This window comes from Schistocerca nitens, chromosome 4 (genome assembly GCF_023898315.1).
Source record: "Schistocerca nitens isolate TAMUIC-IGC-003100 chromosome 4, iqSchNite1.1, whole genome shotgun sequence".
Lineage (NCBI taxonomy): Eukaryota > Metazoa > Arthropoda > Insecta > Orthoptera > Acrididae > Schistocerca > Schistocerca nitens.
The window spans coordinates 690,216,710-690,235,964 of NC_064617.1; the positions used below are offsets into that span (position 1 = coordinate 690,216,710).

The following is a 19,255-nucleotide window of genomic DNA, read 5'->3' on the forward strand; positions in this document are numbered from 1 at the left end:
GAGAAAAATCGATGTGGTATGACACCTGGACTGCATAGCCACTGGCTGGCTGGTTTGTTTAAACGGTGAAACCCCCGTGTTCGGAGCATGCTGATCAAGAAGTTCACGCGACAGCCGCTCGATGGCGCTAGCGGTTGCTGAGCGCCGATGAGGACGCAAACCTTTCCTCTACAAGACAGGAATTAGCAAATAAATGCGGTGATGGTACATATGAAGACTTTTCCTGCACTCTTTACTGACCCCATGTTATCTATGTGATAACTGGAGGGAGATGGGAAAGTAGGCGAATCAGAAGAAACATGTACGTTGTCAAAGATGTGGGAAACACGCTGTCACTGATCAGAATAGCACACAGCATGAGAAATTACAAATTTTCAGATTTTATTAAAATCATTACGAGGATTACGCTTCGTTATCATAAAACACTAGATCAGCTAAAATGCTGATGTCGTCCTGAAGAGAAAAATTGCAAAGTCGGTCGAAATGTCAGCATTTTAGTTATTTTAGTTTTTTATAATGATGTGGCCTAATACACAGAATGATTTTATTCAAATTGACACTGGCCGTGGATGCTACAATCTAATATTTTTAAAGATTATATTCGTGTCCTCAATCTAGAGACAAACTAACTGACTAGGAAACATGAGGTTTACACCAAGTAAGCTACAGTGGATCGTTGGTTTCTACTTGCGAGAAATAGCATCTACTGTGTCTCGTAGCAGCGAGAAGGGCAATTTTGATGGGGTAACTGTAACATGATGGTGTTCCTAGAGCATCACTTAAAATTTGGTTTTTCGTTGGCGTGACGAAAACCAAGTGACATGAGCAAGAGAAACGCATAGAAAATTCTTACAGCAGGAAGTTTCAGGTACGTAGGGACGCGCGCTTTCATAGTGTTCATACATTCTGCTTACCGACATTACAGTAGATGCAATCCATCTTCAAATAAGTTAATGTACATTTCGTAAACTGGCATGCTATATAGACTATATGCTTTTCCATGACATAATCAGCAGTCGTAAAATAAAATTTAACACGGAAACTTGGTGTCAAAACTGAAGCTGGTGTACAAACTATAAATGCCTTACATTGCACAAAAGTGATGGAAAGCTCACCCTAATTTAAACAACAAAAAATAAAAGAATTTTTGTATGTAGCATTATTCTATCTAAGCATCATCCAGTTATGCACATCGACACGCATACGAAGAATATCCAGAGCGACATAAATTCTAGTCTTCAGAGCACCAGACCCACTTCGACCCACAAAGTTCATCACATTGTATCACATTACATCACATCATATCACATTACATCACATAACACCACATTACCAAGTCCACTATCACCTCTCTTTACAGCTTCATGACTAGCTCGGACAGAATCTGTGAGTAGTTGTGCTCGACGCTCAGAGATGGCAGCACTACCGACCGTTCGCCAGCTCCTAGGGACACGGTGGCCAAGACCTGCGGACAAAATAAAATGTCCCCACTCAGTTTATACATTGCTACTGTAAGGCACATACTCTAATTAGCACACTGTCTCATAGTAGATACCTCCACGCACCAACCAAATTATCGACCACGGGTAAGATGGGGTAAAGTGGCCACTCTAAAAGAAATAACTTTTACAAAATCATTGTTACTTACAGAAGCTTACACATTTTGAATCTTCATGTTGTAAGGTATCAAACGAAATATGTTTCAGTGAAGAAGATGATAACAATAATACTAACTACATGCATTTTACCGACGGCTTACATAGCGTCCATTTTTCCCTATGAAGGGGAAAACGTGGCAGTGCCATCGCAACGACATCTCATGTGTGTCGTTTGATTTCCGAACAAATTTTGTGGGCATTTTGATGTAGTAGCATCTTAAACAATACCAAGCGGCTGCAGCAGACCTATTTCAATCGCATTTTTTGTATTAGGCCAAATACATTGGAGCAGAGACGATTTTACGAATACAAATTAATTCGAAACCACCACAAAGGGACAGAATGACGAATTATAACTTTCTATATAAAAAGGTTCAGAAGTTAGCCTGACCTGCAGTATTAGACGTGATGTATGGCATTAACTAACTGTTACGCGACACTCGTCTCTGACAGTGTTCCAACAGTAGTGGACACCAAAAGATCCTGAGGAAGATCCCAGCAGAGGGGTCGAAACGTCGAACATTTTAGAAGAAACATGACGCGGCCTAATAACCCAGAAGATTTTAACTTCAGTGACAACGGCCACGAAAGCCTGCAGACTTACATAACTAACTGTTGTTGGGGTGAACACCTAGGCCACTTTTTCCGATAAGCAGCACAGCCCCTTTTCCCGATCCGTCATCACATCGGCATCAGTCATTCAGAGAGGAAACTACCAAGCCGAAAGAAACAACACGAACTGTATTTCTAGGCCAGAAGACGTTGTTTAATCATTGATATGGTAAAGATAACAAACACTCTTTGTATAAATGAGGTAGCAAAAATAATATAAATGAGTTACCTAACATCAGACAACTGAAAGTCAGAAAACGTTTACTAAAACTAACAGAACAAGCTTCTTTGTAAAACTCACTGACAACAGTGATAGTGTAGCTGTATTACAACTAGTGAGACTACTTCTCTTTAGGCAGCAGCTGAGTAGAGAGTAAAAAAAAAAAAATTAATGGGCACTTCTTCCGCCTTAGCCGGTTTACCCCAGCTTCCCATATCAGCATACAGAATACCCACTGTGAACACTTCCCATATTCCACTATCCCACACATCTTTCAAACCTGAAGCCAATAACCACATCGTTTCCCCTGCACTTATCAATCCTGATATGTTGTTGTGTCTATACCATCCCTAAACCCACAATCTCCATGTCCTCTCCCGCCACAACAGGCTCCCAATCCCAGACAATGAAATTCACCCTCTCATTTCTCCTTCCTGTCGAATCTAATTCATTCCTCCCAATACCTCCCCACGTCTGGCATAGACATGACGTCAATTAAACCGTGTAAGAACTAGACATTCAGAAATTAAATCCGTGATGCGCAATTGGGGTACCACTGATAACTTAATGTGTGACTGTGAAACTGCTGAACAAACATTGCTACATATAGTACAAGATTGCTCTTGCGTAAATTCTGTGGAAAATGGAGGGACTTTATCAAGGCCAGGCCAGCTGCTAGTGAGTGGCTGTCTCGTTTGCATTCAACTTTGTAGTGGATTAAATATACTGGTGTTTTTTGTCTTTATATTATTATTTGTGGCTGTCTTGTTTGGATTTAACTTTATAGTTGATGAAATATACTGGCGTTTGTTGTATTTGTATTAGTATTTGTGCTGTATCTTTTTCATATTCGAATATATTGTACATATATGTTTTGTGTACCTTACGTATTTTAATCATCTCATTGTATGAACTTGCACTTGAACGGTCACACGATGAATAAAAAAAATAAAGCTATGGCTATACTTGATATAGATTCATTCGAGACATCTTTTTTTGTGTATCACATTTAGCAACATTTATCTAGTCTGTCGCAACTTGATAATTAGTTTGTAGTTATCAGATGTCACTACAAACTGCGTTTCAAACAAGTTATAAATTGATCATCCAATTTATGGCTTGGGGTGCTAACTAAATTTCTCAATATCTGGATAGTTATTCAATGCCCTGGGACTCAGCCAACTTCTAAGTTGACTGCTATTTTAATTTTTATTATACCACTTTCAAAGTTGCCAATATCTCACTCTACCGAAATATTCCTAGTTCAACAGTTTTTTCTTCTTCTAAACTTCGCATATTAGGCACCCATCTTTTTCCTTGGTGTGACACGATCTGCTTTACGTTTCTGGCTAGGAAATGTTCTAACTTAATTGGCAGTCTTTGTGGATCCGGTTTCTGCAGATATTCATTTGATATTTTTTTGTTGTCTTCTAATTTTTCTCGTACACTACCTTTTTAAAGTTCTTTTTAAGGTTTTAATTTCCTTTGGTTTCTCTTAACTCTTTCATTTATGCGTTTTGAATATGTTTTTGGTGTTTTTTAGTTGAAATATATGTTTCATTCTCATACATCATTCTTGGAAGACTAACGACATTATAAAATTTTACTGATACTATTTTTGCGTTTTAGTTTTTAGTTGACTTTTGATTGTTCCATATATCATGCCAAGCAAGCTCACTTTAGTCTGTACGTCGTTATTATGATCATAAGATTTGCCACAATAAAAGTAACTGAAATGCCTTACTTGGTCTTTTATAACAATATTTTTAATTCAGATAAGATTTCTGTATAAAAAAAATTATTCTTGAAGTTTTGTGAATTGATATATTGATATTTTGTTCCATAAATATTTTGGTTTCTGATCAGTTCTAAATATCTGTTTATTTCTTCTTTTTTATTTCAGGTGCCTCAACAGACTACAATGTGTGAATCACGTGTTGTAGAGTCACCACTCCAAAATGCGAGTATGCTTAAGTTCTTGTATCGAGCAGCTGGAATCTAAATTTGAACAACCATTCTAGAATTTCTGCCCATAGTGTAGACTATGTTCCTCGGTTTTTGTTACCTTGTGGTTCTCACCGTTCTATGTTTCTTTCCGTCCGTCCGTCTATCAAAATCGCAATGTGTTCGTACCATCGCCCTTTGGACACGGCAATAAATTTTCCATCTGAGGCCTTCCTTTGTTACCCTACGCCTCAGACGCAGTTCAAGTACTGAGTTGTACATTGTTCATTGTTGCTTTCAATTCTGGTACACTAGTGTTTCTTTGAGTGAGGTTTTTGGCTCGTAAGCTAAACCCTGAAGGACATAAAGAGTGAAAATCTTCATTTCTAAACATAGACGTATTTTTGGTGTCGAAGACATCCGTTAATTTTCTGCGTGCGAACAATGCCTTGTTATTTCACATGACTACATCTATGTCTGTACGCCGCCCCAACTCAATGTTCAGCAAGTCTGGTTGTTATGCGGAGGATTCGAGTTCGGTTTCCGGTACTACCAGGAATCTTTCCTTGGTGGAATGATTGCACTCAGCCTTGTAATGCCAGTTGAGGAGTTCCAAGCTCAAGAAAACCGACAACAGTCGGGAGAATGGTGTGCTGACATCATCTACCTCCACACCGCATCCAATGACGCCATTGACAGACGATTATACGACGTTCGGTCGGTCCCGATTTGTCCCTGAGGGCCTGAACGCGGAGCTTTACTTGCTTACATTTACATGTACGCATACAGGATGTAGGTTGTAACGGAACATATTAAAGGCTTTACTTTAATGAAGTATGCGATCCCTTCCAAATTCAACCAGTTTAACGAGTATTTATGATTATAGAAAAGTTATTGTGTATGTTAACAATGATTGCACAACATGTATCCATAAACAGTCAACCCATTAAATTATACTAAATAACTAACCCACACAAAAGTTAATATCACTTGATCACTGATACAGCAAATGTCATCATGTAAAAACACTAAGTTTATCTTAAATAATGAATATGAAGTACGAAAAATAGTGGCCAACTTAGGTATTTTGGATCTCCTTAAATAAAAATCACCCAGTGAAACCTATTTGTTCACTAGGAGCGTTTTCACTCAGTATTCACGTAATCAATCCTATTTTAGAAGAAAACCAATGTAATTCTTCATAATTCACGTTACTTACTTATTTATGCAAATTAGAGAAGTCAATTGACAAACTTCTAAAAAACGACCTTTTTGTAACAAAGAATTATTCTGTCAAGTCAACAAATCTGTCTGTCATTTTAATAACATGTTAAATTATGTCACTCGATGCAAATTAACAACTTTTCTGCACAAATTATGATAACAGATGTACATGTGACTCATAAACTATATCTCTTTTTAGTAGTTCTTTGACAATGTTATAAATACAAGCAGCGAGAAAGGTCGAGAGAACAGTCGGAGGCAGTCAGGGCAGTCGGAATGTCACTTTGGTGAAGTGTGTTTATGTGTTATTGTTTGGCAAAACAAGGCAAAGAACATGTAAAGGAAGTACTACTTTGTGTTGTGTTATGGTCTTTGGTGGACAGTGGAATTAATATGGCCACTAAAGTAATAAATATTTGATATTTACATATGTGTTGGTTTCGCTCGTTCTTTATCATCAAAAGCACATGAAAAACACGGGACCTCATGTGTTTACCCTAGACAACCAGATTTAGAGCCAGCATCAGCAACGAGACACAGCAGCGATCCAGCAAGCAGCAGCGATTACTACAATACAATATTTTGTAATGGCGCCAACCTAACATCAAGTGCTAACAAGCTCCGTAAATGGGAGTGAAATAGTGCGATTACAGCAATTAGCAAAAGATATCTACGACGACTTTTGGCGGTCCATTTACAAAAGTGGGGGCTCGTCCGGGATCTTTAAGTGCATCGATGATAATAGTGCAGCGATAAATTTCGTAAGTGCTTAGCACTCCAAAAAAGTTTATTTGTGCATTGTGGCAACAGTGAAAATATGTCAAAAATAAATAAATAAAGTGTGTTTGTGCGACTACGAAGAACTATCATCACACCGCTCGGAAGATTAACGTCTGGATTATGTCAATGGAATTCATCAATCAAGACTTCAGCTTCGATAAAACTGAATAGAAGTGAAGAAAGCCAACAAGAACACCGATCACGACATCATAGCATAAAGCAAGGTATTTTGTTGTTGTCATTTAAAATAATTATTAGTGAAAATGTCTCTATCTGAGAGTGATGATATCGTAGGAAATGTAAAAATTGAGCCAGGGGATGGTGAACAATTAAACTTAACAGAGTGGCTAGCAGGGTTTGCAACGCAAATAAACTCGCAACTTAAACAATCAAGTGAACAATTACGTTTGGATTTAAAACAATCAAGTAAAGAAAACACAGATAGACTGGATAAGTTAAGTTTGGATTTTGATCTCTTAAGTACTCATCTCAATGAGAAGTGTGAGGAAATTAAAACTACCCTCAGTAAGAACACTAGCGAACAGTTGATACACTTCAGAAAAGAATTTCAAGTTAAAGTTGAAAGTTTAAATGAAAACATACAAGCAAACACAGACAGCATTGCTGTCATCTACAACAGAGTAGATGCTGAAGCTAAAAGATTAGATCAAAGAATAGACAAAACATCAGAAGACCTTAAACAAGAATACAACCTGTACACCACTAATGTAGATACAAAAGTAGAAAATATACACACTAAATATACACAATTGGAGGACGCATTGATGTCCAAACAAACGATTTACAATCAAAATACAATGTATGGGCACATCCAAGTGAAATGCTTTCCTGGTGAAAATCTGCACCCTATTGACTTTATTCACCAATGTAAGGATATGTTTGTTGTAGGAATGTCAGATAACATAAAAATTAAGTTAGTAAAACGGTTTCTAGAAGGGGAGGCCCTATCCTGGGCAAATGAGAATAATGATTCTTGGAATACGTTTGAAGAGTTTGAAGCTAAATTTATTTGTAAATTTTGGTCACAGTCCATACAAGCCAGATTAAAGTCAGAATTTCTAAATGGACCAGTGTATAGAGGGAAAGTAGGGGGAATGCAAAAATTTTGCAGAGATCAATTGAAAAAACTTGCTCACTTAAATAACTCTTTTGATATTATGACACAAATTGATGTTTTAAAAAGAAGATTACCAGAGAGACTGCAGTGGGAATTGGTCCATGGACCAGACGATTCAATGGAAGAGTTCCTGAAATTTGTAGATAGATTAGATAGGGCCTTGGAAAGAGAAAGTAACCAAAGTTTTGGCTCTGGCAACAACCAGTATGGGGGGTGGAACAGGAATGTAAATAGAGATTATTATGGGAGGAGAGACTTTGAAAATTCTGGAAATAATGCTCCAAATAGGGGAGATAGGAGATATGAAAATGATTTCAGAAACAATACACAGGAGGGAGGATGGAGGAGAGATAACAGGAATGATAGAAATAGGTATTGGGGAAGAGAACAAGAGAGAAGGGGGTTTCTTGAAACTAGTGAACAAAATGGTAACTACAAGCAGACAGACCGAGGGAACCAGCCGGGAAACGGTGGACAGTCCCACTAGATGTCCGTAGTTTTGGGGCTAGACAATATTATGACAGGACAACACATAACCGAACCTGGAAAAGGAGAGGATACAATATAAAGAGTAAATACCATGAAAATACTGATGTTGTTAGAATGAATAAATTAGAATTTAATAAAAGGTTTTGGGATACTATGAGTAAAAGTGATACAGTTAATAAAAACTGTGTTCAAGCACAGGTAGTTAGTGAAAGTGCAGAAGTTGAAGGTATTGCAGAGTTCCATAGTTGGGCTGAAAAGGATACTGGTGTGAATAACAAGTCAGACACAGCACAAGTAGAATCTATTTTGGGGGGTTTATTTGATAAGAAGGGGGATGACGAAGTGTTTAATGGAGCCAAAGACTCAATTGCTGAGATTCAGATACATAGGGGGGAAACTGAAGATGAGGTTGTTGTGGAGGAGGAGGAAGAAGTAATAGAGGGACATTTAAATAATGATCCTAAATCAAGTGATGTTATTGATGAGAGTGTGGAGGAAGAAATAAAAGTATTTGTAGAATTGAAAAGTGATGATGAGATAAAGGTAAGTGATGTGACAAACATGGGTAATAATGAGGTTAATTTAAGTGAAATGCAGACTAGGGAATGTGTATCTGAGGACAAGCTATTGCCTATTGGGAACTATGAAACGCTAATCTATAAAAATGGAAATAATAATAATATTAAAGAAAATATAAACGGATGGAATGTAAATGTGTGTTTTCAGGAAAAAATGGAAAATTTTTTAGAAGTTTTGTGGAACAACTATGGAAACTGTATAAACAAAGATGCCTTTTGGAAAGAATTAACAAAGGTAAGTGCAACCTTGTATCCTATATGGTGGATAAGAATCCGTAGTGGACTTTATAAAAAAGGGGGTGAAAACAGTAGGTTGTTAAGTGACAACACAGTGTTAAAAGGAACAGATGAAAACAAAGGTTTATGTTTAAATGTCAATGCTTTGCAAACAGAGAGGGATGTGTCTAAGTGTAGGAAAGAGGAAATAGACTTAGGAACTAAAGGAATTGAAAATGATCTATTGTTTGAAAATACTGAAGTAGACAAAGATGTTGAGCTAGGTTATCTATATGTTAAAGTAAACATTGACATTTGTCCATTTGAAATAAAAGAAAGCCCACATCCTAATGCGTATAGACTTATCTTTCCCAGATCAAGAAGGTTATTTGGATTAAGAAACATCACTGAATTGAAATCATATAAACATGATTAAGCACATTTCCCTGTTTGAATACAGTTACTTACCCATTTTCCATAAAGCATGTGATCAGCAAAGATTTTTACTGGATGTGTCAAGTAGCAACTACCACTCATACTACAGACCCTGGAAAAGTTCCAGATTTCTGAGAGAATGTTTTTATATTTTTATTGTCACCATTGAATATTAAATTTGGAGACATCTTCTTTACTTGCAAGGGGCAAGTTTAACCATGCACCCAAAGAGGTGACAAACATTTATTACTTTCTTTTTGTATTGTTGAATATGGGACATGATTGCACCAAATAAAAGACAATGTAAAAATTTTGGTGCAAGACCCATCATTGTGTTACTATTGTTTTCTTAGACATAAGATTTGTGGACAATTTTCTACAGCTAATCAGATGTTCACCAAGTTTGATGTTTGTGTTATGTTGTGACCAATTTAAGTGTCCAATTTTAGTATTCATATGTTCTTGTACTGTCTTGACTATGTGTCTCAATGGGAGACAAGTTTTTTAAATATTTCGTTTCTTTTTTAAATGCATATTATATCCATACATGTGACTTCACTAGTGTGTGTATTTATATATCATGTCCATACTTATAATTATGTTCTTGGTTTTCATTTCTTTTATGTGGCTCAAAAGGAACAGACAGTGGCAATATTTTCTTATGGACATATGACCTGTCCATCTATGTAATATATTTATGTTCCTTCTATTATCTTGACTAATCTGTGACTCAATGAGAGCTGACTTTGAAATAATTTACATATATATTTTTTATATATCTTAACATCGCATGTGATACATTTGTGTCTGTTTTTGATCATTTTCCATGTGGCTCACTGGGAGCAAAGATTAACATTTTTTTTTACTTTTATATATTACTAAATATTTTTATTATGCTGTCATACTGATTGACATAACACAAAGTGCATTTGAAACAACACAACTAAAATATTTGCAGGAAAAAGTCATTTTGAAACGGTGTAACGGTCGTTGTATACATACACATTATGCATAGTAATTGACACATTTGTCCTAGTCGGCTAATATCATTAACATTCTGTAAATGATATTACCCGAGGGGGGTATTGTAACGGAACATATTAAAGGCTTTACTTTAATGAAGTATGCGATCCCTTCCAAATTCAACCAGTTTAACGAGTATTTATGATTATAGAAAAGTTATTGTGTATGTTAACAATGATTGCACAACATGTATCCATAAACAGTCAACCCATTAAATTATACTAAATAACTAACCCACACAAAAGTTAATATCACTTGATCACTGATACAGCAAATGTCATCATGTAAAAACACTAAGTTTATCTTAAATAATGAATATGAAGTACGAAAAATAGTGGCCAACTTAGGTATTTTGGATCTCCTTAAATAAAAATCACCCAGTGAAACCTATTTGTTCACTAGGAGCGTTTTCACTCAGTATTCACGTAATCAATCCTATTTTAGAAGAAAACCAATGTAATTCTTCATAATTCACGTTACTTACTTATTTATGCAAATTAGAGAAGTCAATTGACAAACTTCTAAAAAACGACCTTTTTGTAACAAAGAATTATTCTGTCAAGTCAACAAATCTGTCTGTCATTTTAATAACATGTTAAATTATGTCACTCGATGCAAATTAACAACTTTTCTGCACAAATTATGATAACAGATGTACATGTGACTCATAAACTATATCTCTTTTTAGTAGTTCTTTGACAATGTTATAAATACAAGCAGCGAGAAAGGTCGAGAGAACAGTCGGAGGCAGTCAGGGCAGTCGGAATGTCACTTTGGTGAAGTGTGTTTATGTGTTATTGTTTGGCAAAACAAGGCAAAGAACATGTAAAGGAAGTACTACTTTGTGTTGTGTTATGGTCTTTGGTGGACAGTGGAATTAATATGGCCACTAAAGTAATAAATATTTGATATTTACATATGTGTTGGTTTCGCTCGTTCTTTATCATCAAAAGCACATGAAAAACACGGGACCTCATGTGTTTACCCTAGACAACCAGATTTAGAGCCAGCATCAGCAACGAGACACAGCAGCGATCCAGCAAGCAGCAGCGATTACTACAATACAATATTTTGTAATGGCGCCAACCTAACATCAAGTGCTAACAAGCTCCGTAAATGGGAGTGAAATAGTGCGATTACAGCAATTAGCAAAAGATATCTACGACGACTTTTGGCGGTCCATTTACAAGGTGTAGGACCATTTTGCGCTCTTCGAATCGGTACTCAGTTTCGCAGCTAGTACGTGGGCACACGGATTGAAGCTGGTCACCAATACACCTTCAGCCAGACGAGGGCAGAGAAATGTTCTACTTAGGCTCTCAGGAGCCCATGGCACCACCTTAGTGGGTTCTCTGTGTGTGTTGCTCGGAATATGCCACATAGATATCACGATCAAATACAGAGGTGCAAGGTACTGGTTAAAGACGGGGAGGCTAGATAGGGTACACATCCTATCCGGTGTACCGATACAAAAGACACGTCCCCTTAAATGTTTGCGTTTGGGTACATGGTAGGGTGAGTGAGATGTAAGTGATAAGGGACCCGGACTGTACGATTTCGTCCCCTACATAAGGGAACGGTTGAAAATGAAACATATCGATCCCAGCAGCGGTATGGTACATTTCTTACCTCAACATGGACCTTACCCCACGCACTTAAACTGCATGACTCTGAGACAGACACCTAAACGCACATGCGTGGAAGAAGTTTCCCCAAAACACACTGTCTTCTTCTGCGGGCAGTATGCGAACTACATACATGCACTTCTGTTAGACTACACAGAAACAGAAATACATATATACACAGCAATAAGAGACAAAGAACACTAGGCACAATTAAGTGTAATTAAAAAAGAACGTAGGAAGAGTGCCTGTGGAGACGGCATAACAGACATGTTTACATGAAACGTAACAACAATCTCCAGACGGTAGACAGCGATACTCACAGTGACAGCGACAACAGTGACACAGAAGAGGAACAGGAGGAGAAAGAAGATGAGAAGTAATAGTAAAATAAGACACCTGGAATTATGAATCAGACACAGCATGCCAAAATGCACTGACAAATCGCACGTATCAGTCAAATAATAGATACGGATTACGAATACTGGACTAAATGAAGTGTAAGGTACTCGCAATCTAGCCAAGAAAGCAGCCAGTGATGTATATGGATGGATACCAAATGTTAATGCACGGGACAAGCAATACCATTTCTCTGCTGCTAACTATAAACTATTTTGTTGTGACTGGCGTTCAATTGCTCGAAGAAACCATTCCGAAGTATTCACCGCCAGTCACAATTGGTGATGCAATTAACATATCTCTCCTCTATCCGATCATCTTTTTACATTGTTCTTACACCAACAAAATTTTGCTTATATATCTACCTCAAATTATTTTTAAGTATTTACTCTGTGTCAAATGTTTCAGATAAAAATAAAACAAAAAACTACAAAAAAGATGTGATTCTTGAGTTTCTCCCGGCGTATTTAATAATCAAAATATCCACGGGTGTACTGCCGGTCTACAGTGTCCAACAAATCCATCAATTCACCTGATGATGGCGACATGTATGATCGCCGAAATATTGTGCCCGTTGGACACTGTAGACCGGCAGCACACCCGTGGATATTTTGATTACAAAAAAGATGACAAAAGAGAACTGTAATATGTACGACGTGTTTTAAAATACTAGTTTAACAGGTCTCCAGATTTGCAATAAATAAATATATAGGACATATCATAATAAATAACAGGAACTGACACAGGTGAAAGTAAACAATAATACTAGCCAGAATAGACATGCCGTCTGTGAGATGACTGCGAATGTTTGGTCATGAGCTGCCACTGACTTGAGAATGAAATAGTGTCCTAGACATTACACATGTATTTGTAAAGTATGTGGCGCTTATATGATGGAGAATGTGCTACATGCATGAAGCTTATGTGGGACGACACACGTTCCAGTTTGGTTCTAGACTGGATAGGTCGAGTAGGGCAGATACGCTGGCGTCAAAAATTATCTCAGTATTGATACTGTTGAAGAACTGGAGGAACGATTTGTACGGATATGCCGAGATTTACGGGATGATCCGGCGGCGTTTGAGCCAGTTCATGACTCACTGCATAGCCCATGCAGTATTCATCCAAATGTGGCGACGACAGGGGGAATGTATACTTTAACATCCCCTTTTGCGAGTTTGCTGCAAGTTGTAACATAACGAGGTGAAATAGTATTTTGGGAAATTTATGGTATGAGGTCATCGGTCCCTAGGCTTACACACTAATTAAATAATTAAACTAACTTACGCAATGGACAACAATACACACACCCATGCCCGAGGGAGAACTCGAACCTCCGACGTGGGGGTTAAATAGTATTGCATATTGAACTTTTTGCTAAATTATGTTGTGTGTGAAATTTGAGTGCAATTAGGTGGGGATGCAATAGAAAAGATTGCATTTAGATTTATACTAACTAGGACAATATTTAATGATAAAGTCATTTATGTGTCTATTAACGTATATTTTCACCTGTGTCAGTTTTTGTTGTAGATCTGACACACCCTGTGCATTGTACAGCGCTGACGGATGGGATTTGGTACCAGTATTATCGAGCTACTGTCCATTTCATTCGCGTAACGAATGTGCGGAAATTGACTATCGATATGGCTCTGTGCCGTCCCTAATTTCTCTTCTCTTACTGTCGATCCCTACATAAGATATCCGATACTGGTAGCAGAATTTTCCCACCGCCTTCCTTGAGTTCAGGCTCAATGAACGTATCCGACAGGGTTTTCCTGAGAATAACCTCGCTTTTTGTTTCAGAAATGCCGACGTTTAATGCTAATGTTGCTTCCTTCCTTCAAAGACCCCCATGTGAGTTCCCCGAGCATCCACGTTACACTTTCGTGTGGGCTGTACCGACGTGACAACGTGTCTTTGAATTCTTCGATATCTGATATCATACCTTCTTGATAAGGACTCCGAACGACGAAGCAGTACTCGAGAACTGGTATGCATTTTTTCTTCACAGATACATTGCATTTTACCAGAACTCTTTCAATAAATCTAAATCTTCAATTGGTCTTCTCTACAAGCAATTTTGTGTGGCTACTCCATTTCACATCGCTTCTTAATATTACCGCTAAAGAGTTCAACTACAGATCTACTCAAGAAATATAAAACTAAATGTTTTTCAGACACTACATGCCTCTTTCATTTTGTTGATGGCGTTATTCTACTATTACCTACAGCTGAAGCATTCTACGATTAATTACTCGAAGTGGTAATTTCCCTCCAAGTGTTTCTGGATCCCCTTACTATCGTCTAACTATAAAGAAAATTATTACAAATGCGTGGGCTGTAATAACAACATTATAAATTTGATCATCCCCGTAAATGACCATACTTTCCTGTAGATAACGAACAATCAAAGAGTGCTGCTGGTCCTATCGGATAAATGGTTTAAGTTCATTGTGAATATTAGTAGCCCTGTTACGCCTACTTTAGTTTCTGTTGAACATGTCAGATTACGTATACCGACAAGTCAAGAGAGAAATACAAATTGGCTCCCTAACTGCACCGGAAGTCCTCACCTCTGGCAGGGGCATTATCCATGTGGTGAAGCGTGTGAAGAAGCGTTGCGTCTGCGTGTCTTCGTACAGTAGTACTCTCTCCGTATCGACGAGGGAGCTGGGGAAAGCAGAGGCCAGTGGGTCAGTGCTAGCGCCAGTCGATACGATCAGCATACGACGTCTAACAATCGATACTGGCCACTCGCCTGCACTAGCACCTACCGCCGTTTTTTCTCGAAGTTCGGGACTTTATTGTGAAAAACTCACAAAAAAATTATGATTCATAGTATTGCCCATCGCTGGCCACTACATTCTCCTATCTTTCAGGTGCACACGCATCCCGTGGCAGAAGAACTGGGCGTATTTTGTGGGGATCCATGAATCGATTCAATTTTGCACTTGCTCCTATGATCGGAAATGTTGGTCAGCCAGACTGTATGCCACTGATCGAAAAAGGTGGTAGTCAGACAGGGCAACGTATGGAGAATACGGCGGGAGGGATAGAACTTCTCTTTTTAACATTACCAAGTATATTTTGACGGGTTTTGCGACATGGGGTCGAGCACTGACCTGCTGCAAAATTACCTTTACGTGTCCATCGCTGTATTGTGGCCGTTTGTGTTTCAGTGGCCGGCCGGAGTGGCCGTGCGGTTCTAGGCGCTACAGTCTGGAGCCGAGCGACCGCTACGGTCGCAGGTTCGAATCCTGCCTCGGGCACGGGTATGTGTGATGTCCTTAGGTTAGTTAGGTTTAATTAGTTCTAAGTTCTAGGCGACTGATGACCTCAGAAGTTAAGTTGCATAGTGCTCAGAGACATTTGAACCATTGTGTTTCAGTGCTGGGCTCGAACGCTGCAGTTGCTTTCGATAATGATGTCCTGTGACTGTCTTCCTCTGTTTCAGTAGTTACGAAAACTTTGTCTTCCCCCGCCATGTCGATCTTCGACATCAAAATCTTCGTTCTTAAGGCGTTGAAAACATTCTCTGCACGTTCTTCCACTAATAGTTTCCTCACCATTGGTCTTACCCAGCATTTTAAGAGTCACAGCCGCAAATTTCTTCATGTTAAAGCAGAAAATTAAGAAATGGGTACGAAAGTTAACGTACTTTTCGGGGAATAACCTGATGATGAAATCACAAGACGACTAATATTTTTATGGCATTATGTTTACAGATGCCTAAGCTTACTGTATTACACGTACGACAAACCACCTGAACCCCACTTGCCGCTACTGCCGTCTATTGCAAAACGGTAGAGGCAAAGTTGTAGACCTAATGTTTCCCTTCACTGGAACGGCAGAAATTACACTGGCAGAGCGAAATTGTCAATTCTATGCTAACTTCTGTATGAGTTTCTTCCTGTCGTATTGTGTAGGAGTGGGAACGAATAGCCGAATCTTCAATGTCTCTCACATTCAGAATCCAAAGTAGAAAACTAACTCCAGGATTATTGGACTCGTGTGGATATAAGGGAAATTAACCGTATTCGACATCTGTTTTTACACATGCAGAGTACCTTTTTTTTATTTTACCGAAAAGACAAGAATGCGATAAAAAAGTCCCAGTGGACAGCAAGATGTATTAGAAGCACGTTTCGTTTTAAACTTATGCACTCGTTGTTGTCATAGCTGTTATGTCTCAGATTACGTATCAGATTTATCAAGCTGTCATGAACTTAAATTGCCTGAATGGAAATAAGTTCTACAGGAGGCTGTTTATCATCTTTTTCGTAAGTCATCCCCATTCACTCTCACCTTCCCTCTTTACACGCAGTGTAATTCTGTAATTATACAGGGTGTAAATTTTAAGTTGACAAACCAGAATAACTCGAAAAATAAGCTTCACACGAAAAAATGTGTAGAATCCAAAGTTGATTATTTTCCAGGGGGACATCTGCTGGTGCTAAAACTAGCCCGCCACCCCAGCCCCCTGGGGTGGGGTGGGAGGCAACTATAAAATTTTTAATGGGAACCCACCATTTTTATTGCAGAATCAGATTCTACATAAAAAAACTACGTACATTTTGTCTTAAGCATTTGGTTTGATTCTTGGTAGTTGGCGCTGTAATTCAAGAAAATCGATGGTCTCATTTTTGTGGCGAAAATGGATACGGATAGTTAAAAAATACTTATTTATTTCGTTAATTTTGATTCGAAAAAACTGAAATTCCTCCCGCTCAAACCCCATCCTATGGGGGGAGAGAGAGAGTTTTAGTTTTAGTGAACCAAAATTTACAAAGTAAATAAGCTGCCGGAGATACTGGAACTAACGCACGCGGCTTTTTCACATGTCACTACCTGATACTGGCAGAATTAGGAGCAGCATCTCATAAAAGGAGAAAATGCGGCGCCTAGGTCGCTTCGTGGATTCTGTAGTTGATCGACTCTTTATCAAAGTAGCACATGACAATTCCATAACTGAGACGTATTTCTCGGATTCGGACAAGAAAGGAACTAAGAGACTACTTGACGACTGGCTGTAATTAATACCTTCAGTGCCTTCACAGCCTTCCGATCCACGTGAAACGAAATCCAATGAGATTCAAGAAAACGCGAAAGAATACATGGCGTAATGTTTACATCAGGTTTATACTTATGATGAACAGAGTATAGGTGACGGAATATTTTTAGTCAGATAGCCTACACGCGATGCATCGTGTCAACTGTTTCTGTAAGTTCCATCCATTGGAGTGAAATCACAGTAAATCTTACCGAGTTCAGTATTTATTCTAGTAAAAACTAAGGTTACACAGCAGCTGATTAGAACATATACTCCGTCAGTCACTGCGAAGTGCGTGGCAGAGGGTACTTTTTCCTAAGCTTTTTACTGTTCTTTTCACGAATGGATGTGAGAAGAGCGACTGCTTATTTGCCTCTGTGTGAAATGTTTTTCCTTAACTTTACCTCCGATCTCTGTGTGACAGACACTTAGAGCACTGAAGAATATTTGTAGTCTCTACCCTGAAAGACGATTCTTCAGATTTTCTAAGCGGATTCTCCCGAGACACGGTTAAACGTGTCAGTGCTCTAAAGCCAATGATTAACTCCCTGTAACTACTAAACGTTTTGGGATTTTAGCCAGTTAGCTTCAGGAGCGGAATGGAACCATTCTCATTGGTCATTTTCACTTCATTCTCCAGCCAATAGCACGCCTTCGGGGACTGTTGCTTCCTCGCAGGACTTCTAGGAAGTTTACTCTCAACATCTGTTGAAAAATAGCTGTCGACGTCGGAAATTCACTCAACCTTACGCTCCTAGGTCCCAACCGCATCCTACTTTAGGTGATTATGGAAAGGGAATCCTTCAGCTCTAGTCTGTACAAAGCCCAAATCCACGGGATTGTGGTTGCTGTATCTTGAGCCATAACAGCCCCATGGCGCCTCTGGCGTTGGTATGTTACACAGTGTGTTTGGTCTCTGTTTTTCTGAACTGAATAGTGTCATTGTTTTAAAGACCACCGATGACCAATGTACATCTCATAAATCTTCCATCTTCCAAATTTGGATGACATTTTAATGAACTTTGGCCGAAAATATATGATTTCCACAAAAACGCGCAATGACCCACGTATTTCATAGTTTTCTTGAAGAAAATTTCCGAGAGGGACTACATGACTGTATCAACTATGGACTCCGTTACCTAAGTAAAGTATTGTATTAAAACACTGAAAAACTTGATTCTATGTGCTCTAGGGAAGGCACGAAAATTAGGGTTTAACGTCCCGTCCGTGACGAGAACATTATATGCGACAAACTAGAATTGGGAAAGAAAACTGGCCTGCCTTGCCATAGGATTTCATTCTTAACCGATTTAGGAAATTCACGAAAAACCTAGCTCTGGTTGGCCAGACAGGCATATGAACTGCTGTCTTGCCGAATACGAGCCCAATGTCTTTACAGAGCCTCGAATCGCTTGTTATGTATATTTAACTTGCATTCATTGTTTTAAGGTGGTTTATCGTCAACTTATTTCGAATATCGAAGAGTTTAATGACGTTCCCTCCGGTATTTCCTCACTGAATCGGCTGAGTACGTATCAGTTACAACGCTAAACGCTGGATTACACCCCTATTTAAGTGACTGTGTTGAAGAAAAGTGCTACGAATATCGACATAGCGCAATTAAATGTGCAATTCACTTGTCAGACACTGATGGATATCAGCCTAGTATGCTTTATAGCTTAGGAAAGATAACTTGTACGCCTATGTCCCCACAAGTCGGCAACCCACATGACCGCCCTGCCTTGCGGTATCACGCGCAGAAGGCGCATTAAGGAGCACGCGGGGCGTACCCTTCATTCCAAACCGTACCCACGGGCACTGCAGAAAGTGGCATAGCCGTAATCACTCATTGCATTTCTTTACT

General features: G+C 38.6%; 1 protein-coding gene across 1 annotated transcript in view; it reads right to left on the minus strand.

The window, feature by feature from the left end:
- Window positions 1-1,193: 1,193 nt before the first annotated feature.
- Window positions 1,194-19,255, minus strand: part of LOC126252505 (uncharacterized) — a 131,046-nt gene continuing 112,984 nt past the window's right edge. Inside the window, exon 6 of the mRNA XM_049953401.1 lies at window positions 1,194-1,465. Coding sequence (XP_049809358.1) covers window positions 1,355-1,465 — 111 coding nt within the window. The 3' untranslated portion in view covers window positions 1,194-1,354. The remainder of the gene's footprint in view (window positions 1,466-19,255) is intronic.